The 26153-nt window shown below is 44.1% G+C and overlaps 2 protein-coding genes across 5 annotated transcripts in view; one reads left to right on the top strand and one right to left on the bottom strand.

Moving 5' to 3' along the window:
* The first annotated feature begins 47 nt into the window (after positions 1 to 47).
* Positions 48 to 25942, top strand: yata (N-terminal kinase-like protein yata). Its single transcript, XM_075700219.1, has 19 exons — positions 48 to 456; positions 664 to 723; positions 833 to 913; positions 1031 to 1150; positions 1243 to 1466; positions 2456 to 2546; positions 2677 to 2832; positions 2933 to 3091; positions 3547 to 3654; positions 3769 to 3975; positions 4696 to 4758; positions 10508 to 10696; positions 12886 to 12961; positions 13090 to 13233; positions 14621 to 14775; positions 15869 to 15985; positions 16922 to 17065; positions 23972 to 24065; positions 25736 to 25942. Exons 1-19 carry the CDS (start codon positions 343 to 345, stop codon positions 25888 to 25890), a joined length of 2457 nt encoding a protein of 818 aa, XP_075556334.1. The 5' UTR covers positions 48 to 342; the 3' UTR covers positions 25891 to 25942.
* Amnionless (amnion associated transmembrane protein) overlaps positions 4760 to 26153 on the bottom strand; it is a 48029-nt gene continuing 26635 nt past the window's right edge. The window contains exon 13 of one of the 4 annotated variants that reach the window (XM_075700225.1): positions 4760 to 4782. The gene's annotated coding sequence lies outside the window, so the exon portion shown is untranslated. Of the gene's footprint in view, positions 4783 to 10268; positions 10734 to 12770; positions 12973 to 13080; positions 13216 to 26153 lie in introns of those variants that run through there. The other 3 variants (XM_075700224.1, XM_075700222.1, XM_075700223.1) reach the window with 3 other exon arrangements.

The following is a 26153-nucleotide window of genomic DNA, read 5'->3' as shown; positions in this document are numbered from 1 at the left end:
GTTATCTTACAACGGATAGATGCAGAGGGCTCCTTTTCTGCAGCTCGCAACAATGGGAGGCAATGTAAGGAAGCATCAGCTCAAGCGCACGATCACAGGGTTTGATCGGCGCGTCCTACTACGTGCTGCTACGCGCTTCTGATTAGGTAGTTGCAAATGGGATGTTGAAGTTGTGCGACCGACATACGCCAAGAGGCCGTACTCTTTTCTGCCGATTGTGATTGCGATCCGACGCTGACACCCCGTCAGCGGCGTCGCAGCGTCCAAGCCACCGACTGTGTAGCGGCGAGAAACTGATCGCCTCGTCGGGAGAGGCGGTGTTTGTATTGTCTACAACCCATAATGTGGTCATTCTTTGCGAGAGACCCCGCCAAGGACTTTGGATACGAGATCGGTGAGCTTGTGCCCGGACTAGAAGAAAAATCGCTATGGCAGCTACACAAGGGAAAGAAAAAGGTAACGGATATAACTCGCTAGCTGTTACTTGTCACGTCAGGCCCATTCCGTGGCTGCGTCGTGGCACTTGTTAAAAGCCGTTATTATTCTCCGACGTAAGGGAGCCTGTTTGGCACTCCGCGAGCCTTCATTTAAAATTTTGTGTCGCTTCCCTATTTTGTAAGATATTTTTCTTGTCACTGACATGACTGACGCCTTGCTCTTCAGGGAGGTGATCAAGATGTGTCCGTTTTCGTATTCGAAGCGAAATCAGGCAGTGAGAGCTTGGTGAGTGGACTCTTTCCATCATTTGTGGACTTTTTCCATGATCAATAAGGCGTTACGTCGCAAAATTTCGTAGCTTTGCGCATAACGTTTTTGTGATTTTGTTCCCTAGCTGGACACTGCCAAGGCTTCTGTCAAAAGGCTCAAAACTCTAAGACACCCGAACGTCCTACAATACGTTGACAGTCTCGAGGTAACTGCTTCCCCTATGACGTTCTTTCATTCATATTTGAAGCAGTTTTTGTTTGTAGCGATAGCAGTAGCAGTAGTAACCTGCATAATGACTAAATATTATGACACCTTTTTTCAGACTGAGAAAGTGATATACCTAGTAACTGAATATGTGGAGCCCCTTGTTACACATTTAGAGGTGCAAAAGAAAGACGAAGAAAAAAAACTAGGTGCCGCATGGGGTCTTTACCAGGTTACGGTAAGTGCAGTGACTCATCTTACTCCACATGGTGCTATTGTTGCAGCGAGTAGTGCTTTGACAAACGCCTAACCCCGTTACTCGCTGTTCAGAAAGGACTCGGATTCTTGACGGGAGACTGTGGCCTCAGCCATAACAACATCTGCTCATCATCAATTTTTGTCAATCGTGCTGGAGAGTGGAAGATTGGCGGCGTAGAGTACATGTGTCCTGTGACGGAGTCTCCACCAAGAAAAAACCTTTCCGCCTTAGATGTCTACACACCTCCTGAACTTAAGGATTCATCCGCATCCCACAGGCGGTCAGGACCAAAGTGGTAAGACTGATGCGTCTTTTTCACAATGGATGTTAAGCGAGTTCATTGCAAAAGTTATACTTTGTTGAAGTGCTGTCACACTGCACGAAAATTCTGATCCTTGGAACTGTATAGGAAGTGCAGAATAAAATTCCCACTGGCTGACAAAGCAAAACAGTATGAAACACGTGAAAAGGACTAGCTTAGTACATTTGGATGATGTCTATTGACGAATGTAAACACTCTGGCTAACGATGGACAGGTTCCAGACTGGACGGCAGACGTCACTAGAGTCAATACACTGAAAATATACTGTGAAGATTGTAAAGCTTGAATCAATGTGTTTGTAAGTAACTGAAGTATCAGTTGGCAAACATCTTCAGATCAACATGAGGCTTGTTGTTGGAGCTCTCAGTTATATGCTGTGAGCATTCATTCTGTCCATTTCCACTAAGTATTGTCATTCTCCTTTGGAATAAGATGCCCAACCAAATCCTTGAAACTGCATAGTAAGTGAAAAGGGTAATACACATGATATTGTAAAAGAAAAGAATATGAAGCGCATAATTAGGACTGTGTACACTTGAATAAACAGTCATTTTTCTGTTTGCGACTCATATTACACTTACTATTTCATGGCACCATGTGCTAAAAAGACTGTTGATAGGTTATTTGAATGCAGGCAATATTAGCGCTAGCAATATTACTTGGGAAACATTTGAAGTGACATGTGTAAAGCTGTCTTCCACGTTTCATACAAATCAACTTGAGAACAGGAAATGGGATTGATGGCAAGCCAGAGTTGAAACTTTGAGTTCCTTCAGCATAGCGTGATGACAGTACCTTTGTCTGTGGCTAGTGACATATGAAGCATATAAAGTATAAAAATTGTAGACTTTGTAACATGCCTCAATGTAGAAATGTCACTAAAAGATCAATCATGATACCAGCCCCAGGTGCGTCATTTCAAAACTTTTAAATTTTATCGTATCGTTTTCCTTAATCGAAAGGGCAAGAGATAGCTGGGGTCTTGGCTGCCTGATGTGGGAAGTTTTCAATGGACCTTTGTTGAAGCCTTCTTGTCTCGAATCTCCTGGAAAGGTTTGTGTCATTTTATTCTCATGTTGGTTTCCTTCACAAGCACATGCTCTGCATTTAATAAACTTCATGTTCCAATAACTTTGGAACTAGTTCACACTCAGTGTGGTTTTCTTCTTTTATTTACAAACAGATCCCAAAATCACTCACGCCTGCTTTTAACCAGCTGACAAATTCAAACATTAATTCCCGCCCTAGTCCAGCAGATGTCCTCACTAGGTGTCGATCAGCTGGTGGGTTCTTCAAGAATAGTTTTGTTGACACCATGCTCTTCATTGAAGAGATTCAGGTTTGTTATAATAATGTTTTGTTTATTCTTACAGGGTACTGTGGTGTCCAAAATACAGTGTGTGAAAGGGATGAGCTTTTTTTTATCCTTTTGACTTCAGATCAAGGACACTACAGAAAAGAACAGGTTCTTCACAGGTCTCACATCTGTCATGGATAATTTCCCAACCAATGTCTGCAAGTACAAGATCCTCCCGCAACTTATCAATGCGTTTGAATTTGGTGATGCTGGCTCAGTCGTACTGTCACCTCTCTTTAAGGTGAGACATTCTTGTAACTATGACTCTTCACTGAAAGTTCTATATGATTACAGCAGGAAGGCATTCTTACTAGGCTAGTATCACCTAGGAAAATAGTGTAGGAAAAAGCATAGTGTAGCCGCAGTAGGAGGCATTTATGCCGACTCACCACAAAATCCAGGACAGTTCATGAAATGTTTGTTCATTTCATCATCATCTAAATGTACTACAGCAGGGACTGAACACACAGCACGTGTTCAAGCAATCTGCTCGCAGAAGCCCTTGTTCGTAATACATTGTAGTCGCGAGTTGCTCACAGCACAAGAGCAACTGGTGGCTGCTGTTTGGTAGTTCGTGTAACTATCATGGGAGATTTTTGTGTGTGCGTTTTTTGAGTATAGCAAGCATACAAATTTGAGACTGTTCGTTGCCCTTTGAGTACATTTGACCTGGATAAAATCTATTTGCATTTGCAGATTGGAAAACTGCTGGATGCTGAAGAATTCAAGAAAAAGATTGTTCCCTGTGTTGTAAAATTATTTTCCTCAAAGGACAGGGCAACACGGGCCCGTCTCTTGCAACAGGCATGAGTTCCCTTTGATTTTTCTGATCTCCACTAGCCATTCTTTGTGGTGTGCATACTAATCAACCTCAGATAAGTAAGCCCTTGATCTGTAACATTGTCTTGAAAATTCTAGGTGGACCAGTTCGTTGACTACCTCAGCAATGATGTCTTGAACCAGGAGGTGTTTCCTCACGTTGTTCAAGGCTTCTCAGACACCAACCCGACGATACGTGAGCAGACAGTCAAGGCAATTGTGCACTTGGCACCGAAGCTGAGTTACAACAACCTCAACGAGGAAGTGATGCAACATTTTGCACGACTTCAGTCCAAGGATGACCAGGTTGGTAGGCTATTGCTGCCTTGTCTTGTCATGTGTAGCGCACATGACCTATGACTTGACTATGCAAAGCTTTCAATATCCCTTTGCACATTGCAGCATCTTGAGGCTTTAACCATTGTGTAGGTTCACATTTAATCACTGGTTGTGGAACTTCAATTATGGTGAAAAAGTTGCTAGCTACTCTGGCTTGTAGTTGGCAGCACACAAGCAGGCGAGAACGAAGGTTGAAATGGACACAAGCATTTCAAGCTTCTTTCTTGTATCCTTGCATGCTGTAGTCTTGGAACTCATGGATAGCGAATTAGCAGTGTTTTTTATGTTGCAACTACAGGTGGCTGTGTAACAGATATATGAAATGAGCCTGAAAAGAGTTTTAGAAGACAAATGTAACATTGCCTATAAATGTTCACAGGAAGTAAGGGTTAATGAAAATTCAGCTCACTTGTAACCTGTACTGGCAGCTTACAATAGATGTGTTCACTCGGCACTTTTGTCTTTGCCTACAGTTTTTAACCTCCCATTGCTGGAATTCATGACCAGGTTTATTTTCATTTTTCTCTCTCTCTCTCTTTTCTGGTTCTTCTGTCCCGCAAATTTTTGCAGGAAATAATATGTTTAATGTGCCAGTGTGGCCATATTTTGCTACCCATGCTGGCTAGCAGTTTAATCTGAGGTGTGCCCTTATGGGCATGCTAATCTTCTGCTGCCTTGTGTTTGCAGGGTGGCATCCGAACAAACACCACTGTGTGCCTTGGAAAGATAGCTGGACATCTTCACCCTCAGGTACGGCAATCGCCCTTGCTCTCTCTGCAATAAATATAGAGTTCGGTCTGCTTACAATGTTAATAATAAAATATTTTGATCAATATGACAGTATCATAGCATCCGAGCTTACTTCATGCATTTTCGATGTGCGAAAAATGTCCATAGTTACAACTGGTTTTTAAACCCAGCACAGTGGCTCTGGCACTCTGCTGCCGTAGCATGAAGGCACAGCTTCAATACATGACCATGGCAGCTGCATTGTAATATGGTGGGAATGCAAAAAAATATTGGTGTGTGCTCAAATTTAGGTGCACATTACAGAGCCTCGGGTGGTCAAAATAATCCAGAGCCTTCCACTGCGACACCTCGTACGTTCTCTTGTGTTGCTTTGGAGCGTTAAACCTCACGATTCAATCACCAGTTGTTATATCCACTTGTGTTATATGTAAATTGAAACGTATTCTGTTAGCATCTGTAGTGGCTACCTTTGTGTAGACTATGTTGATCTTGGGGAATAGAAGACAATAAGCACTGATTTATGTTCATCTTTGAAAGCTAAGAGCGAGTCATTGGAATTTAGACTCTTTTCATCTCTGTTGACAATATTTGCACAAAATTAGGTGCGAAATTTCGGAAGACTTGTTTATCAAGACAACCACAATTGACGGAAATAATTTTATGCCCCTGAATGCAGGTGCTTTCACTTGTCACCACCAGCGCACAGAAGCTGCCAAAATAATAGACTGACTCTATGCTTAGCTTTAATGAGATCAAATAGAATTCGCAGAACTGTCAAAACTGATCAACAAGAAGAAAATAAGGAATATTCGAAAATTATAACGTGAGAAAGACTGAGTAAGCAGTAAAAAATGGATGCAGCATGAAATCAGTAAGAAGGAAACTTCCCATAGGACAAACCAAGATGTGTGCACTTAAAAATAAGCAGCGTAATATCATCAACAATCTCGAAGATATAGTAAAAGCAGTGGAAGAATTCTGTACTGGCCTGTACACTACCGGGAGAAGCCACAATACCTCCATTCGAAGTAGTAATGAACAGGTTACAGACGGTTCTTCTATAACTAGTGATGAAGTTAGAAGAGTCTTGCGAGCCATAAAATGGCGAAAAGCGGCAGAGGAAGATGGAATAACAGTAGATTTAATCAAAGATGGAGGAGACGTAATGCTTGAAAAACTGGCGGCCCTTTGTACAAACTGTCTATTGACTTCAAAGGTCGTAGAGGACTGGAAGAATGCCAGCATTATACTAATCCACGAAAAGTGAGACATTTAATTAAAGAATTGAAAATGTGTAGGCCCATTAGCTTACTTCTACTATTATATAAGACATTCACCAAGACAATCTCCAATAAAGTAAGGGCAACACTGGACTTTAGTCAACCAAGGGAACAGGCAGGTTTCAGGAAGGGATACGCTGCAATGAGTCACATCCATGTCATCAATCAGGTTATCGAGAAATCTGCAGAGCACAATCAGCCTCTCTATATGGTTTTCATAGATTACGAAAAGGCATTTTATTCAGTAGAGATACTAGCAGTCATAGAAGCATTACATTATCAAGGAGTACAGGACGCTTACGTAAATGTCTTGGAAAATATCCACAGAGATTCCACAGCCACCTTAATTCTACACAAGAAAAGTAGAAAGATACCTATAAAGAAAGGGGTCAGACAAGGAGACACAATCTCTCCAATGCTATTCACTGCGTGCTTAGAAGTATTCAAGCTGTTAAACTGGGAAGGCTTAGGAGCAAAGATCAACGCCAAATATCTCAGCAACCTTTGCTTTGCAGACGGTGTTGTCCTGTTCAGCAATGCTGGGGACAAGTTACAACCAATGACTGAGGACTTTAACAGAGAGAGTGTAAGAGTGGGGTTGAAGATTAATATGCAGAAGACAAAGGTAATGATCAATAGCCGGGTAAAGGAACAAAAGTTCAGGATTGCCAGTCAGCCTCTAAAGTCTCTGAAGGTGTACATTTGCCCAGGTCAATTACTCACGGGAGACCCTGATCATGAGAAGGAAATTTACAGAAGAATAAAAATAGGTTGGAACGCATACGGCAGACATTGTCAGATCCTGGCTGGAAGCTTACCATTATCATTAAAAAGGTAGGCGTATAATCAGTGCATTCTACTGGTGCTGACATATGGGGCAGAAACTTGGAGACTGACAAAGCAGCTCGAAAAAAAGTTGAGGACCGTGCAAAGCACGATGGAATGTTAGGCGTAATGTTAAGATACAGGAAGAGAGTGGTGTGGATCAGAGAACAAGTGGGGATAGCCGATATTCTAATTGACATTAAGAGAAAAAAAAAAAATGGAGCTGGGCAGCTCACATAATATGTGGGTTAGATAACTGGTGGACCATTAAAGGGACACCAAAGACAAATATTAAGTCCAGCTAAAGTGATAGATTAGTGTTGGAGAATCTCTAATGTGTCAGTATTATCGCGAACAGAGCCTTAATAATCGAGAAATTGAGGTAAACGCACGACATGATCAGAGACTCCCCCGGGACATTCAAGCATTGCCTGGTGACAAAAGCACTCCTCACTTAAATTCTGTCACTAGTAGTCAACCACTCGTTCCATAAAACATTATCGTATTATATTATAAGACGAAATGAAATGCTACTTGTCCAGTTCTATTTCATGTCTAGACAAAAGAACTCATTAAAATTACCCTTGAAAACGACGTGGGCGGTCAAACGGTTTCGTTTTCTCTCGACTGCGTGCCGCTCACGCTTTCGCATTTCAGTAGTTATCGCATAGTGCTGCGCTGGGGTTGCTGGCTTGCGAAACTCGCACAAACTGCAAGTAGCAGAGAATTCAACTTCCATGTGATGTCGCAAGACGCCCAGATGGTCTACACCACTTGGACGAAAAGCAGCTGCTGCGGAAAATCTGCCACTCCGACTTTATCTGTCTTGGCTCAGTACCGCCGTCTGTCAGACGTCGTTTCACTCACCGATGGCAGCAGAGGGCGATGATGGCATATGCAACGTCACCACTCCCGCGGTTGGGTGGCGGGAGATTTGAATTTCAAGAAAGGTATTCGGGCCCTTCAAATGCAATTTTCTCGTAAACTATGTCTTTTCTTTGTCAAAATGTGCGTTGCGAGGTTTCTGGAATGGTATTTAAACAGGCCACGTCGACGCAGTATTAACCTTTAGTGTCCCTTTAAGGTTACAAAATGGGTGCCAAGAGAAGGGAAGCGCAGTCGAGGACAGCGGAAGATTAGGTGGGGTGATGAAATTACAGGGTGTCTACCAAGTTGACATTTCCAAATTCCCCGAATTTTCCAGGTTTTACCTGAGCACCACTGCAAAATTCCCTGAATGAGCCAGAACTTCGTTTTATGTCAAGACCGGCTGACACCATGTTGCTCGATGCTGTCACTCTCTAGTAAGCATGTTGAAACAAAAAAAAAAAAAAAAGACTTAATCCAGTTTGGGTAGTAAGGAGTAATATCTATTTGATTTAAAAAGAAAACAGAAGGAACAGCGAAAAAAATGGTTAAGCCCATTCCAAATTGAGTCGAACATTTTCAAATACGAATGAAAAGGAGATGCATACATAAGTAAATATTTTTGAATATGAGCTATGTATATCATCTAATAGCAAGCTCATCGGTATGAGGCCTAAACTTTCTCACAACTAAGATTCTCTCTCAGCAGCTGGAAAGTCAATCTCAACTGTGCGACATACTCTCAGCCCGTACACAACATATCAGTGTTGGGTTTCACTGCTTTAAAGAGCTTATTTTGGTTTGAATGAGGGGCACTTGCATCTCGGCACCAGCCAACACTTTGTTTTTTGAGCTCAAGCTCCTTCAAAGAGGCGGCGGCACGCTTCCTTTCCCGTTAATTCCTCAGTGCATCGGTCCTTTCTGTTCTCATCTTCCTTCTGCCACGCGTTCACCCCATGGATAATAGCATCCTCTTGGTCAGTTGTACAGTCAACGTCCGATTTTTCGAACTCCCTAGGGGCCGCGAAAACGTTTGAAAAATTGGCCAGTTGGAATAAATGCATGTAATTTACTGCCCTTAGGGGCTCAAACCGCCACAGGCACATTCGAAAATGCTTGAAGGCCTGTCGGTGCACGTACTAGGCATATCGGTGCTCGTACTGTGACAGGCAATACCGGGCGCATGCGTGTATACTTAAGGATACATACTGTATACATACTGTGACCCGTGGAAATAGCCCCTTCCCATGTGTGTTATGCTTCACTGCAATACTTTTGCGTATGGTTCACCAAGCAACATTTCTGTACAAAGGCGAAGCTGACTTTCGGGAACCGCTATTATGCAACGCACCGTGCTTTCCAAGCTTCTCAGTCAATCGCGAGGACCACATAGGCGGAGTCCATGCCATTGCTGACAGCAGCGAATTCTTTCAATAAAAAATGAATGCATGTCTTTAACTGCCATTAAGGGCCAAGATTGCCACAGGCACGCCCGAAAAATCTCTTAAGGCCTGCAGTACACTTATTAGGCATATCGGTGCTCGTACTGTGACAGGAGACCGGGGTGCATGCCCGTATGATTAAGGAGTGCATACTGTGTCCCGTGACAATTGCCCCTTCCCACGCTTGTTATCCTTCGCCGCGTAGCATTGCTCTAATAAGGCAAAGCCAACTTTCGGAGACTGGCATTGCACAACGCGCTGTGCTCTGCGAGCTTCGAAGCCAATTGTGAGGATTGCAAAGGCGGAGTCGGTGCCACAGCTGACAGCGGCGAATTATTTCAATGAAAAACACAGCACCGCACGGCAAGAAGCTTAATAGCGAACGTAGAAGCAGCTAGGTGTAACGTTGCCGCGATGGTGGCTACGGTTGCAAGCGGATCTGCGTGCGAGAGTGCGAGTTCGAGCCGGCGAGATAATCAAAATGGTGGCGGTAGTGGCTTTGATTAATGCCATTTCAGATCGGCAGTCAGGGCAATATACATTGACTATGTGGATTACGTGGTGGTGCCGCAAAGCCGTGCGAATTATCGGGCATGTTCGAAAAATCGGGAGTCTGGAAAATCGGTTAACTACTCTGACAATACCCCATGCCGATGAATCGGCGTCAATGACGATTCGTTGCAATTCCTCTGTTACTAGAGGCAGCATTAACACGACTTTCGTTCCCTTTCAGTAAAGTTGCAGTTAATTTTCCATGATAAAAACACAGATTCCCCGAGTTTTCCCTGATATTTCCAGACTATTCGAATTCCCTGAGAATTCCCAGTTTTCCCGGTTGATAGACACCCTGAATTAAGAAATTCGCAGGCGCTAGTTGGAGTCAGTTGGCGCAGGACCGGGCTAATTGGAGATCACAGGGAGAGCACTCTTCCTTCGTCCTGCAGTTGGCATAAAAATAGGATGATGATGACAATGAGGAGGTACGAGATACAGTCTAGGTAGCTCTTTGACTTCTCTCTGCTTGGTCTGCAGCTTCTGGTTATCACCACCGTGTATAGAGAGAAATATCAAGGATGCATAAATTTGTTGCCACAGCTGCAAGTTCAATACACTGTAATGGAAAGGAATGAGAAACTACAAGTTTGTGCTATAGGTGAAGTGGTTGGTTGGCACTTGAGATAGTAGTATTATCACTTTTGAGAGCTCTGGATGAACAGGGAACCGGATACATAGTGTAGTTTGTAACGATAACATATCACACTCATATACTTTTCTGTAAGTTCAATATGATTAAGTTGAACTGAATGTTTCTGCACTTGCATGTTATCTACATAGGTGCGACAGAGGGTGCTAATAGTGGCGTTCACGCGTGCCATGCGGGACCCATTCCACCCGTCGAGGATGGCTGCCATCTTGGCCCTGTCCGCCACCCAGGGCTACTTCACGCTGAAGGACTGTGCGACCAGGGTACTTCCAGCTCTGTGTGCCCTCACGATGGACCCCGAAAAGACAGTCCGGGACCACGTAAGCCAGCACCCCACTTGACAGCGTTGGCCTCGTTCTGCATGTCGGTTCACATCAGTAAATCATCATCACTGGCCTAAATTTCAGTACACTTCATGGCAGCGGCTTTGCAGAGTTTTGCTGTAATGTATGTCTTCCACGAACTGCACTTTTTTCAACTAGTTTTCAAATTTCATCACTCCATCTGAATCTCTATAAACCTGACTGTATTTCCCAATTTAGTTATCTGTTGATTTGTTTGTTTTGTGGAGTGTAAAAACAGATTTGGGCACAAGCAGAGCACTGCAAGACCGCAAGGCCACTGCTGTTTTATCGCTGTTCCACTAGGCCGATGTCAGCTGCAGTTTGTTCATTCATTCATTCATTCTCAGGGTTACGAGACATCATACAGAAAAAATAAGTCTAAAAATTATGCACATGTGACATGCTGTGTAAACCCATTTAAGCAAAGCTTGCTTTGATCTTTGAAAATAGTGCTGTTATTGTTGAGCAATCATTTGCATGTATAGAGCACGTAACTAGGTTGGACATGTTTTCAACAAGAAACAACTCTCTCAACATGAACTTGTGGCACTCTGACGCAGTGAATGTGTCAGGCAGAAACCAGAGTCAATCTCACACACACTACACATCAAACCGAACTCCTCCTGCATGATGTCATTGACCATATTTTCCACATATAACCTGCACCCTCAATTACAACAGCCCGGAAAGGAAAAATCTGCACATGTAACCTTCAGAAATAACTGCATACAACAACGCTCACATTATTGAAAAAACAGTCTCCATTCGCAGATGCACTACTTGTCCATGCCGTATCATCGGCCAGTGGCCTTGTTACCCCCATCTTCAGCAATACTGATAATCTTCATCTTCTGCTGGGCTTGTAAAGGATGGCCATTGAGCACAGCTCATCGTGACTACTGGTGCCACGTGCACTATCGCTATCGCTATGTGCACATCGCTAGCTACTAAATGCAATATGGCGACCTATAGAGAGGATAAGGATGGGTGTCCATGAAGTAGGAGAGAAGGGCACTTCAACATGCAGAGGTGGGCAGCGGGTTGGGTTTCTAGGTCATAACGAGAGAACGAAACTTTATGTGGTGGAGAACCTTGCCTTGATGTGTGGCTTCACAGCAGCGTACACCGCACTGCCATCCCATCACTTCACATTGATGCTGCCCTGCTTCAAGTTTACGAGCGAGTTTGCAGTTGTGTTTCAAGCCATTCTTTGCTGTATGACGAAGCTGCTCCGCTTCGCATTTCTGGGCAAAGCATCCACTGTGGTTGTCAGTGCTTATTGTTGCCGCCACTCAATACTGCTCCACTCTGTATTTACGAGCAAACAAGCTGTGCTTAAGGTTTAAGCTACATGACAAGCTATGCTAGCGCAGGAATGGTCTATGTCTTTCCATGCTACGATTTGTCGTGATGTCGAACAAACAAGCCCGAACATATACAATTATATACCACACTTTGCTACATATTGAAGATGTTCCTGCTTTGCTCAGTGCTTCTTCGAAGCCTTGTTTTTCCTATACTCGGTGCACGTTTTGGTCCCATTTTCAGTCCCACTTCAGTTGGTACTGCAAGGCAGCAGCCAGCACACACACAGGGTGGGGCATCGCTTTAATGCCTAGAAATAGCTGAACAAAGCACATTTTTATTGCTGGTTTGAAAACTACGCAGTCACAGATGTAAAAAAACTGTAGATAGGTTGGCAATTCCAGTCTGCATTGGTCTTTGCAATGGAGGACTCATAGTAGCACTTAGTGGTGTAATTCAGCCTGCCTATGTTTAAGTGGCGGTCAGTGCTTCTTTTGGTATACATTCTACTGCTTTGTAGAGTTGTTGGATATATATATTTTATATGCATCACGTGTACTTAAGTCTACTTATTCTTAACGTATTAAGTAAATAATCATTTACCATCAGTGTTTTTCTCTAATCTGTGCTGCTGCTTTTGTAGGTGAACCATGATTGGCCCTCGAAAAATACATAATTTAACTGGCAGCTAACTTTACTTGAGCATGCACCAAGTAATAATAACTAAAAGAGGTTAAGGCATAGCAGCGAGGCAGAAAAAGAAAGAGTTTATTCAAAGAAAGCTGACAGGTTATCCAAATACATCAAGCTGTGGCTGGGGGTTTGGCAACATGACAGGCAATATAATTCGTTTTCCGCAGGCATTCAGCGCAATCAAGGGTTTCCTGGGAAAACTGGAGAAGGTGTCCGAGGACCCCAGCCTTGCCGAGCAAATGGGTGAGTGCCGTCTGTCGCAAATAGGTTTATTAAAGAATACATTGCATTCAGTGAAGCATGCTTTGTTTATGCATTAAGGATAAGAAACATTTGCAAACTTTTTTGACATTTTCTTTTATCATCAACAGAGGCAGATGTAAATGCAGCCAGCTCGAGCGTGCCATCAAGCCTGGCTGCCAGCTGGGCTGGTTGGGCAGTGACGTCACTGACGTCCAAGTTTTACCGCTCAAAACCCACAGCAAGCGCCCCTGCACCTGGTACAACAGGGAGCGGTGAGTTGAAGCTCCAGTTAATAAGTTTTGGATGCAATAAGCACTTTCATGGCTGCCAACAAATAATTAACTGTAATGCGATTAAAATGGCATTGGAGAAACACTAAGAATTCTACACAGTTAAACTGTCCGTTCAGTTTTCCATCTTTATTTTTACAGAAAAAAAGTTCAGTGGAGAAAGTGAGCAAGAAATGTATTGAATTTCCTTTCTGGGATGCTGTACATCCCCTCACTGAAGGATTGGCCTATTTTTGCAAGCCATGCGCCAATTTAGCTTGACTTTACATTTTCTCTTGGTGTCGTGATAAGTATATAAGCTGATTCTGTATTTTCTTGTTCAGCTTACAGTAAGCCATAATATTATACAGCATACTAATGCATTTGCTCACCAATAGTAAAACACTGCTAAAAAGGCAAAAGCCCTTTGTTGAAGTGGAGCATGCTTCTTCGTGGGGGCGGACAAAGGCCTTGATGCAAAAGGACGAGTGGTTCGGACTATTGCCTTCCCCTCTTTATTGCATTTTGTCCTGTGCCCTGTTCCCCTCGTGACATCGTCTTCTTTCTAACAAGGCATGATTACTAACAGCAGACAACAGCCACTCTGCTGGAATCAACTGCATAGCATTTTGGAAGGAGGTATGCTCTGCAGGAAGTGTAAATGTTATTATAAAGCTTTGTTCTGCAAACATCCTTCCGCATAGCTTTGTTCTGCAAGCCACCCAAAGCTTTGTGTTGTTGCAGTAAGACAAAATATCAACATTCTGAATGTTTTCTGACAAGACTATAGGAAGACGACACTATGGGCACTGACTATCAACTGGTGGTTTTCTTGGGGAACAAAAAGTGGGGAACAAGGAAAATAGCTAATGTCATAAAAAAAGCTATAGCCGTGAGTTATCAGGCATTGAATGAGGCAAGAGCTGTAGCCAGCTGGCAGCTATCATAAGCTGCACCTAGAAACGTGAGCAAACTAAGTGCACTTGTAAACAGAAAAACAACAAAAGAGATCATATCAGAAACAATTAAGTTATCTACAGTGAAATCCATAATTTCACACTGACGTGCCAGTGCTGGTGCTCCGGCACGAAATACAATATAGGGCAGTGATGAAGACAAGTCCACTCATCGAAACGTTGGCTCCTGCTTTCACCTTGTTCTCGTTTTGCTCATCGTCTTGAATTTCCATCTCCCGCCTTCCCCGGTTTTCCCTGAATATAGGGAAGTGTGGCTTTGATCTCTTCTTTTAGTAATGAACTTCTTATAGCAAAGTTAACAAAGCTAAAACTTTTAGCTAGAAGCTGATTTAGCGTTTATATTTAGTGTCCCTTTAACTAATGTTAAGAATTTGCATTAACCTTACTTCATATTGTCTTCTCTGCTACACTAGGAGAGGCACAGTCCCAGCCGTCTTCAAATGCTACTTCACCCGCCACAGAGAGCACCGCACTGCACGATCGCCGAGCATCAGAGGACGCCGGTGTCGACTCTGGCTCGGGGGGTGACGACAAGTGGGATGACCAAGACGACTGGGGAGATATGGAGGTTAGAGATGCCTTCTTTTGTACGCTCAGTGAAATCTACACAGAGTAATATGTACAACATTTTACAAGGTAATGCCTAAGCTACCATTATATCTAGGTAAAGCCCGACTTCAAGTTTTGTCATAACTGAAACTACTCTCTCAGAAGCTTTTCTTTGTCAGAGAGTCACTAAATTTACAAATGCCGTGATAAGAAAACAGTGTATTCTGCACCTTGTTAATTATAACTGTCTCCTCATAAACTTGATAGTAGTATTGCAGATACAGTACTTCATCAGAGATTTGCTCAGCCAGCTTGCTTTCAGCTCAAGCTGTAAAATCTGTATTTGCACTGCTGCCTGCTTGCGTTCTAGAATGTTCACCCAGGTTTGCTGAGTACTAGGTGAAAAAGTCATTAGGCTGCAGTTTAGTCCTGATTCCTACTTTCGGACCTGTGCCATCTGTCATAAATGGATATGTAACGGTGCAAAATCGTACTGCCCAGTTATTTCTTTTGTAGGAGGTGTTCTACTTCACACTTTCCTGTTGGCATCTCCTTGCTCTACTATTGTACTGTAAGCCACAAAAATTTATGGCACATAAGATTTGTGAAAAAGCTAGATTCCCATACAGCGTGGGCACATGACCTTGAATTGAAAGTTTCATTGCGTAGTAGCATTTGTGACCTACGCAGTGATCCACTGAAATTAGAAGCACGCCGACTTAACAGAGCAGAAAGTCATGTTTGCCATGGAGCTCATGTCCTGTATACTTTGGGGCCAATTGTTCATGGGAAACCGATGCACTGACTTTCACTGTATAGTTACACTGTTTGACATTCTTTTTCTTTTTTTTTGCACTGTTTGTGCTCATAATAGTTGCTACAGCACCCTTATTTAGTGCATAGGCTGAAATGGAAGCTACCACTTTTTGCATTTTGCTTTCTCTGTTCCAATGAGGTTTAGGCCTCTGTCAAGCCTTCTGTGGGATTCTCGCCTCCACGCCTCGGCGTTAGTGTACTTCTTGCGCTGGATGTTGGAATGAAAGTGACTCTGAAGTCGTATAATATTGGCTGCCTGTGCTACATTAAGAATGTGTGTTCTTGCAACATTGCAGGAAGACACTAAAGGCAACTCTGGGAAAAGTGGAGCATCGCCAAAGGAACGTGCCCCCTCGGGGCAAGACGGCTGGGACGATGGCGACTGGGAGAGCTTCGAAGAAGAGCCTACCCCTGTGAGCCTTTTGTCATTTCAATTCATGCTGTTCCGAAACAAAGCTCACATTTAGGGCTATGGCAGGGGCTTTCAGCAATAAATGCATTGTGTCATGTGCATTAACATGCTTGTTCATGCTGAACAGTAGAAAAAGTTAAGAAGGTGTCAACAGTGGGAGAACAAAGGAAGGCCTTAACCTGGAGCCAGTGCTTCAACGAGGATGCTTGTCTGTGCACTTTGGGCCCTGACTGAAGACAAGTCCCCTTTTTGAAATGTTTGTTCTAAGCCCACTGTTTACCGCTGTTGTTTATATGTTGCACAGTGTGACGGGCTTACATTGATTTGGCATTAGTACATTCAACCTTTCTCCAGATTTGACCGCGGTGAAGAGCCACAAAATGTGCATGAACTTTTTGAACAGCTGAGTTAAACATTGTACACTAACCTAAACGAATTCTTGTGCATTATTTGGCAACTCACACGATCTTTGCTGTCATAAAACATTTAAAACGAGAATTGAAACGGAATTGTAGACAAAATTTACGAGCTGGTAAACGTTCAGTCAAATCAGACAGTTGTGAGAAACTTATGTAGGTGTGATTTTGTGTTTGGTTTTTGTAGCGCGAAACCACAAAGGCTAACCAGAAAGACTTAATGCAAGAACTAGTGCTGCATCTGTCCTTGTCTGTCTCTTTGGTTTTGCACTGTACAGCCTTATGAAAATGTCACACCAGCAAGACCAGATCTCCACTGTGATCGAGTTTATGCAAATGTGCCAGCTTTCAGACTGGAATGAAATGCAGGTTGACTAGTATTATCTGTTTAATAACTCATGAGTACCTCTCTGGTTTTATTTATCGAGTCACAATATAAGAAAACATGTATTTATGGCTTCAAAAAACTCATCCTTTTGTGGCATTGAGTGATAGTTCCTTGCTGTTTGTACTTTTTGCAGCCTTCTGAAGCGCCTTCAGGGAAGTCCAGTTCCGAGCCCAAGCCTCCGGACGCAAGGCCAACTAGTTCCTATAACTGGGGCACAACTCGAGACGCCGAGGAGGATTTCTTTTGTAGTGCCGCTGGACTAGGAGCCACAAAACAGGTGCTTGTCTGATGTGCTTTTTGGTTACTAATTAGGAGTTAGTGAGGAAAGCAATGTCACATGTATTTTTACATGCCTTTGTGCAACAAAGTGCTGTAGAAGACGAAGATTTTGCACCTTTGTTGATGAGAGTGTTGAAAAAGTATGAACTAACCAGTTTCAGTCATGCCATATGTAGGCTGTAAAATGTGGACAGTGACTCCGGCGAGTTAGTATTAATCATTGTGTGTTGCAAATTGGGTGTAAGGCAAGAATGACAGAACAAGCACTGAACTTTCATTCACTTTATATATGTGTTTCTCATAGCTTTAAATAAAAGGAAAACTCTTAATCATCAGCTGGTTTGCATAAAAAATAAATTTTAGAGATGGTATACTGACTGGCCATATGCAAGTCACTGCGTATGTATATTCTGCATGCTTACTAATAATAGACTAAACTTCAGGGTCAATGTTATATGAATAGAATTTATTGATAGGAAAGACAGAGAGGTCGACCTGAGCTAGTGCGCTCTAGTCTGCTACTCTGCACTGGGGAAGAGGGAAGGGGAGTGAAAGTATTGGGATGGATGATGATGATGATAAGAGAAGTGGTGAGTGCTTATGTACATCAGACAGTTGCCTCGCTAGAGCCGCTCGTCGAGCTTGGTGTCCTGCAGGAACTTCAACAATACTTTTGTTGCACGCATTGAAATTGCAGTGTCAGGCCATGGGCCGAGGACAGCTTCCTCCGACAGTAGTTGTCTGCCAACGCTGGCTAGGAAACTGTCTAACGTCCTTCGCTCCAGCATATATGCTGGGCAGTCGCACAGTACGTGTTGCAGTGTTTCGGGCATCTGGCAGTGTACACAATCAGGGCTGTTCGATTGGCCGATGAGGTGTGCGTAGCGACGGGTGAAAGCAACGCCGAGCCGAATCCTGTGTAGCAATGATGTTTCGCTCCGTGTAAGCTTCGGGGGCAAACAGAATTTACCGTCTGGGTCAATCATATGTAGACATCTGCGAATGTTATCAGAGTGGGCTCTGTAAGCCTGGGATGGATGATGATGATGATAAGAGAAGTGGTGAGTGCTTATGTACATCAGACAGTTGCCTCGCTAGAGCCGCTCGTCGAGCTTGGTGTCCTGCAGGAACTTCAACAATACTTTTGTTGCACGCATTGAAATTGCAGTGTCAGGCCATGGGCCGAGGACAGCTTCCTCCGACAGTAGTTGTCTGCCAACGCTGGCTAGGAAACTGTCTAACGTCCTTCGCTCCAGCATATATGCTGGGCAGTCGCACAGTACGTGTTGCAGTGTTTCGGGCATCTGGCAGTGTACACAATCAGGGCTGTTCGATTGGCCGATGAGGTGTGCGTAGCGACGGGTGAAAGCAACGCCGAGCCGAATCCTGTGTAGCAATGATGTTTTGCTCCGTGTAAGCTTCGGGGGCAAACAGAATTTACCGTCTGGGTCAATCATATGTAGACATCTGCGAATGTTATCAGAGTGGGCTCTGTAAGCCTTTGTAAGGTCCTGCATGGGTGCCTTGATCATGGAGTTGGTGTCAGGTCGCGAGTAGGCAATCCGTACTTCGTCAGAGGAAGAGTAGGCCGATCTTGCCTCGCTGTCAGCGAGTTCATTACCAAAAATACCACAATGGCTAGGCACCCATTGAAAGCTGATCACGTGGCCACTTAACTCAGCACTGTGATGAAGTTCGACGATTTCCAGCACGAGCAGATAGTATGGTCCTTTCTTTAAAAAGTATTTTAGCGCCTGTAGCGCTGATTTGGCATCACACAATATCGTCCATTTATGGGGTGTCTGTGTTCTCATAAAACGGACAGCCTCCCGTATTCCCGCAAGTTCCACAGCCGTAGATGTCGATTTGTGGTCTAATCGAAATCGATGAGTAATTCCAAGTTGTGGGATGACAAATGCGGCCGTTGTGGCAGATGGCGTGACCGAACCATCGGTATATACTTGTACAGTCCCACTATATAATGTAAATATATCGGACAGGGTGAGCTGCTTCAAGCCAATAGAGGAAACATGAGAGTTCTTCCTAATTCCGGGTATCTGAAGCCTCACTAGTGGTCTTGGCAATGTCCATGGAGGTGTCGCGGGGATGTCGATGGCCTGGAATCTTGCAGGTACAATGCTTGCGTGACATGCAATAGCTTTAGAAAAAGCACAGTCAAGGTTGGTGCTTGGAAGTGTTGACAGTGGATGGTGTGAGTGTCTGGTTAGCAGGCGAAGATAGGTTCGCACAGGTTCACAAGACCTGTATATGTCGATAGGACAAGCCCGTGCTTCCGCTATTGTGCCCTTAGTTGACGTGCAGCGTGGCAAGCAGAGACATATCCGTAGTGCTTGTGCCTGAAGGCTCTCCAGCGTGCGTATACAAGATGACCCCATGTTAGATAACACAGGCATGCTGTAGCATATGTAGCCCACAAAAAGTGCCTGGTACACTTCGAGCAAACTTCGCTCAGAGGGGCCCCATCTCAGTCCTGATATTACACGAAGAATGTGTATGAAGTTGGTCAGTTTAACCCTAAGCGCAGTAACATGTTTGCTCCAAGAAAGACTGTGGTCTATTATCACGCCAAGATATCTCTGGTGGGTCACTAAAGGGAGCGCCGTTCCGTCGACAACGATTGGATAATGTGACATTGATTTGTGCGTGAATGCCATGACTACACACTTAGTTGCTGCGAGTTGCAGGCCTCTACGGCGCAAGTACTTCGCCGTTATGGTAGCCGCACATTGGAGCCTTGCACGCACTTGTGGACGTGTGACCCCAGATGACCAAATACAGATATCATCCGCGTACGTACTGATACACGCTGTTTCAGGTAGCTTGTCTGCAAGGCCCACCAGTATGATATTGAACAATATTGGGCTAAGGACACCACCCTGCAGAACACCCCTGCGAACGTCATGTCTATCAGTCTCGCCATCCGAAGTGGACATGAAAATGGTGCGGCCACTGAGGTAACTCTGCAGCCATGCATACATCCGGCCACCAACACCAATATTCTCAAGCGCCTGAAGAATCGAATGGTGGAAGACGTTGTCGTAGGCACTTTTGATATCCAGAAATATTGCGCATACCAGACGACGGCGTCTCTTTTCCTGTTGAACAGAAGATACTAGGTCGATCACACCATCAATAGATGATCGGCCTCTTATGAATCCATTGATGAAATCAGGAAGTCCACCACTTTTCTCGAGTAGCCATTCCAGTCTGCTCAGTACCATCCGCTCCATCACTTTACCGACACAGCTTGCCAAGGCTATTGGCCGATAATGTGAGAGATCATGTGGGCATTTCCCAGGTTTTAGCAAAGCCACAAGACGACTGCACTTCCAGTGATTAGGCACAGTTGCTGTGTCCCACGTAGAGTTGTAGAGCGCCAGGAGAATTTCTCGATCTTCTACTCCAATATGACAAATCGCGGAGTGTGTAATTCTGTTTGGTCCTGGACAAGTTGACCGGCGGGAAGAAGATATCGCAGCGTCGAGCTCGTGCATAGTAAAAGGCGCGTCCAGACGGTGATCACTAGATGATGGGAAAGTCAGTCGTGAATAAGTTGGTATATCGTTCGAGGAGCTCATGAGTAATTTGCAGAAGTGATCGGCGACCTCAACTTCACGCCGGCCTTGCTGTATGGCCACAGTGCTGAACGGGTCAAGCTGTTGTGGAGGCGAGCGAAGGCTTCGTACAATTTTCCAAATTCTAGAGAGAGGTTTTCTCGGATCCAGAGAGCCACAGAATGATCTCCAGCATTGTTTGTCAAGCTTGTCAAGGTGGCGCAGGACATGTCGCTGAGCCCGGCGTGATGTAGTAATGTCTAATGGTGATTTGGTCCTTCTGTATTTCCGTTCTGCTCGACGCCGTATCGCACGAAGTCGCTCGTACTGGTCATCAATAAATGATCTCGGTGAAGGTGCGCTGAGGTGTTTTGTTGTGTCACGTAAAGTTGCCGCGATGACATCTTCAATATTGGATGGTGCTTGGATGGCTTGACATGCGGTGGTCACAGATTCTCGAAATGTTGGCCAATCGATAGAATGCACAGAGTCCGGAGCTGGGGGATGTAACCATTTCAACTGAACATATGTTGGTAGATGGTCACTTCCATGGGTGTTGAGATCAGTACACCATCGTGTAGCAGACAGCAGGCTTTTTGAAACAAACGCAATGTCAAGACAACTGCTGTAGTAAGAGCCTCGAAGGTATGTTGGCGAGCCATCATTGATCACCATCAAGCCTTGACTAAGCATGAAGTCAGCCAAGTCTCTACCGTGGGTGTTCATCAAAGCAGAGCCCCACATGGTATGGTGAGCATTAAAATCACCGATGACTATGTGGGGACCTGGACAAGCTTTCAGTATGGACAGCAAATATGAACAGTCTATGCGCGATGTTGGGGGTCTATACCCGCCAATTACTGAGAGTGTGCGCCGCTTGTACTACAGCATTATGCAAACGTACTCGTTGGAAGCGTGTGCAGGAATGTCTTTACGAAGGCACGTTACATTCCGACGAACAAAAGTGAGCACTTTGCTTAAATTGTGATCATTCCTTGACCACAGTGGCACATATCCAGATACGCGTAGTAAAGACGTCATGTTCGGTTCACATATTACAACCACGGGAAACTGGTATTTGAACATCCATTGCCGAAAGTCTGCGAGGCGGCCTCGTAGGCCTCTGGCATTCCACTGCATTATTGCAGATCTTTTTAAGTGGTTTTCAAATGAGAGCGCCATGATACCTTATTGTAGAGCCGCGAGGAGCAGTTCCAAATCATCTAGAACATGTAGCGCGGTCTTAGCAACCGGCGTCTGTAGTCCGCAGAGAAGTGAACGCATCGTAGTTATCAGGTGTTTCAGCATACTTCGTACATTTTCATTTTCTGTCTTATCATTCTCAACCACCTTTGCAGACATCACCCGATGCATTTAAGCCTCTTTGTTTAGGTGGGAGCGACGGCCAGTCAATGTCAGAGTCGGTCGGCAGAAGCGTCATTTTATGCAGCGCATGTGTTCCACGTGCTGCTGCTGAAGAAGGTACGTCAGGCCCGCATCTTGATCGCAGAAGCAAACTTGGCAAGCGAGGAGTTTGCCATGCAGCCGATGGTCCATCTGTACGGGAAGTACTCTTGTCTTGCTGGCGTCTGTGTCGCGATCGACGTCTGCGGCGGCGTATCGATGTAGCAGCCTGTCTGTGAGTGGAGTTGTCCCGCACCATCTTTCGAAGCACTGACATTTCGTCCTTGATTTTCTGGCAGTCTTTTGATGTCGCTTCATGTGGACCGGTGCAATTAGGACATTTTAGGGCAGTAGCATCGCAGCTATCATTTTCATGGGCCCCTCCACACCGTTGGCATGTTACGCCGCCCTTGCAAGCTGCGCTTACGTGTCCTATTTTGAAACACTTCCGACACTGCACCAGTTTTGGCATGTAAGGGCGCACATGGTGTCTTACATATCCTACTTTTACATAGTCAGGTAATGTTTCAGAGTCAAAGACTATTTTAATACACCGGGATTGACCGAAGCGGTGAATCTGCACTATTGGTGCTGTGGAATACAAAAGCCTCTGGAGGTCAGTGTCCGCGATTTATTTGTCCACGTCAGAAATAATGCCAGTTGAGGTTCCTTTTCCATACGCAAAGAAGGAGCGCACTAGGATGTTTCCTAGTAGTGTGGCAGCCTTTAGCATATCCAGAATTGACTTGTTGTTCACATCAACCGAAAGGATGTTCCTCCGTGCGTTAATTCTGATCTCGCTGACTTGGCCTGGCGCAATTCGCTCAAAGTACTCTGTTAAGCTCTGCCTGTTCAAGGTATTCAGATCGTCGGTAGCTGTGGTAGGGACGTAAGCAACAGTGAATGATTGCTTACCAGTGTCCTGCCTGGGCAACGATTCACTGTCTGTTGATGTCCTCCTGAGTTTTCTCTTCAAATGGCGACCCACGGCAAGTGTGAAATTGTTGTCCGATTCCATTTCTTCAACCGTTGAGCTGTCGGAAGATTCAAGGGCGACAGTGGAAGGGCCAGTGCGGTCCCTTGTCTTCGATGCAGCCAGTGGTGGACGACCAGGGTCAAACGCTTGGTTGGGATTCCTATCCCCCATCCTGGAGGATGACGTTGTGCCCTTTGCACAGCCTCTGATGTTGAAAAACGTCCGAGACACAGGAAAATGAAGAGACCACAGCTATAGGCGTTCTTCTTCCTCCCTCGCCACGCCCATGAGGCAACTAAAGGGGGTCAATGTTGATTTTTATATATCCCTTCCCCTCTCCCCACTAAGGCTTTGAGCCATCCCGTATGAAAGGTCTATTCATTCATTTATATGCTACAGCATGAACAAACCGTCATGGGAGTTTCATGCTTATGGGTCCTCCTTGCCTTATGTTTTGAACTTTCCCTGCACCAATTTGTACCCACAATGACGTAAAATTTACCATGTAAACAAGAGATGATCATAATTTGTGATGCTTTTCTGAGCCATATGTTATGAATAAGAGAACTTGTACGTTATAGATCGTACAGAAGCATCTTGTTAGAGCAGATAGTTGGGTGAGTTGGTTTTGCACTAAAACTTGAATGTGCAAGGAGATGACAAAAAAAAAAAAAAAAAAAAAGGTACAGATGATGCACAAAAGCACTTCTGTGTGTTGTCTTCATCCCTGCTTGCATCATAGTCTGCTTCTGCATTCAGATTATACTATCTTGTCTTTAATGTTAGTAGCACACAAGCATGTTCAGGAAACTTTAAAAGTGAGCATGCAAGATGATATCAGATGTATACACTTTGTGTAGCTCGAACAAAAGGAAGGCTATTTGGCACCGCTGTATATTTACACTGTCCCATTGTATTTCATTTTCCCTCTTTTGTGCAATCTTTCTAGCCACCCAAACCTACGGCAGCCAGTTCGAAGCAAAGCCCAAGCTCTGAAAATGCATGGGAAAATGATGACTGGGACAAATGGGGTACAAGCAAAGGTTAGCCTTTTGTGTTAGCCTCATTATTTGTCTTGCTACATTATCAGTCCAGCAGTGAGACCAAGCTTTTCAAGAATTTTGCAACTCTGTGCTTTCTTGCCTTGACTTGGTGTACAGATTAAATTGACAGTCTCCTCGCATAACATCATTGCCATTTTCAAGCATACTAGTCAGCCAGTCTTGCAACAAATATGTGCTTGCCACTGTAGATAGGATTAAGAGCTTGAAACTTGACCTTTTAATTGCTTTCACAACAAGGTGTTATCTTTTCCTGGGTGAATTGAAAAGCTATTTTGCACCTACAAAATGGCTTGCACATGTACTTCAGTACAGCTTTCATCACAGTGATGTCTCTGCAAGTAAGAAGGCACCGCAATACCTAACCTTTCCACAACAGCTTTGTGCCTTATGCTTTTTGCAAAGAGTCACTTCTGTGATACTTAGCATCATGAGAACGTCAACTTGGTCTAATTTTGGCAGTGCAGATGTGTTTAATTTTAATCATACTATAAACATTTATTTCTTGTCATTGAAGAATGTTCACTCCATCAGAATCAGTGCCCTGTTCATCTCAAGGTTGCGAACCTATGTATGATAAGGCACGTTCAGTGCTAGCATTACCTGTTCAAAACCTTTCACAGTAGTTTATTTTAGCCAGAATTTCAAAGAAAATGGTTTTGGTGACTAAAGGATGTTAGCTATAGGAAAAATGAAAAACGCACCAACATAAAATGTGCTGTGCTGTTTATCTAAGTTGCAGTGCCTACAGTAATTGTGACGTGCATTGTATGTACAAACCTCAGGAACTATTATTAGCAGTGCTGTTCTGTGTTGTCAGCAGTTCTGTGCACTGTACACTGCTTTCTTCTACTCATATATAGCATGATTGAACGTGCCTCTAGGAGAAGCATTGTTCAGTGACGCAACTAGCAGTCCTCACAAAACAGTGTGCAGGCTTCACAATGTTGATAATGCCGCATCTACATGTTACTGTGAATGGTTCTGAGGTCTGTTGAACTGTTGTCTGTGTATGCCAGGTAACATTCTTATTACAGCAGCATTTTTTTTTTTTCAAACTTGAGTCTTGTAAGTTCAAGTACTGGCAGTTTTCTGTGCCAGGCTCAATGAGGTGCTCATAGAGCATGCAGCATCTTGATGAACATTGAGATGAAAGGCCAGCTGCAGTGAAATTTCACTTAGGCTTAATTTTTATACACTACTGAGCAGTCTTGGCAAAGCTACAGTCGTGGTAATCATATAATTTTCTTATTAGCTGCCTTTCAGTAGCACCTAAGCAGACAGTGTTTGCACCCGGTGGTTAGCGGACATGATGTAAATTCTAGCGCATCACCTCTGAGATTTCTCAGTGCGCCAAGGGCAGCCACAGGTGCCACCTAATCTCAGGACGTCATGCTAAAGAGCCATGCATTCTCAATCATTAATCATTTCGGTCAGCGATGATTACGGCATTTCTTTTTCTTTTTTTGTGGATTCTGTATCAAAAGCATTTAATTTTCTAGCTTTTTGACACATCCACTCGTACTTCAAAAAGCAGAATTTTGCACAGAGGCTACTGTAATCTACACTATTTGAAATTAGGCTTTTTATGTGGCCCAAGATTTAGTTGCAGTTGGCCTTGTAACCTTGAGCTTCTTTTTACTGCCTTCCAGGCCCGACCCTTTCTGGCAAGGGTGACTCAAAGAGCGAGGAATCACGGCAGCAAAGGGAAGCCAAACGGCAGCAGCGGCAGAAGGAACTGCAAGAGCGGAGAGCAGCCCGTCAAGCTGCGGGGCCCATGAAACTAGGTGTCAAAAAGGAATTCTAAGACAACTCAACACATGTGAATAAATGCTATGTTTCAGAATGTTTTAACCAAAGTCGCAGCATTCTTTAAAACAGCGGTAATCATAGGGGGACATCTGAGCAGCATTCTTCGTTAGAAGCTGCCTTGCAAGTCACTTGTCATCTTGCACTAATCTGAAATTAGGAGTTCGTGAACTTCAGCTTCACTTTGTTAGAAAATAACAGTTGTGTCTTCCCAATTACCTAGATATGGCAGCCATAAAAGGACTCTTAAGAAAATACAGT

This window comes from Dermacentor variabilis, chromosome 7 (genome assembly GCF_050947875.1).
Source record: "Dermacentor variabilis isolate Ectoservices chromosome 7, ASM5094787v1, whole genome shotgun sequence".
NCBI classification, from domain to species: Eukaryota; Metazoa; Arthropoda; class Arachnida; order Ixodida; family Ixodidae; genus Dermacentor; species Dermacentor variabilis.
This window is presented reverse-complemented; position numbering and strand designations above follow the sequence as displayed.

Bases quoted from the DNA above. Each gene is read 5' to 3' on its own strand.
- yata (XM_075700219.1), top strand. From the start codon at position 343: ATGTGGTCATTCTTTGCGAGAGACCCCGCCAAGGACTTTGGATACGAG. The intron at 914-1,030 runs GTAACTGCTTCC...ACCTTTTTTCAG, and splicing joins AATACGTTGACAGTCTCGAG to ACTGAGAAAGTGATATACCT. The intron at 3,976-4,695 runs GTTGGTAGGCTA...TTGTGTTTGCAG, and splicing joins TTCAGTCCAAGGATGACCAG to GGTGGCATCCGAACAAACAC.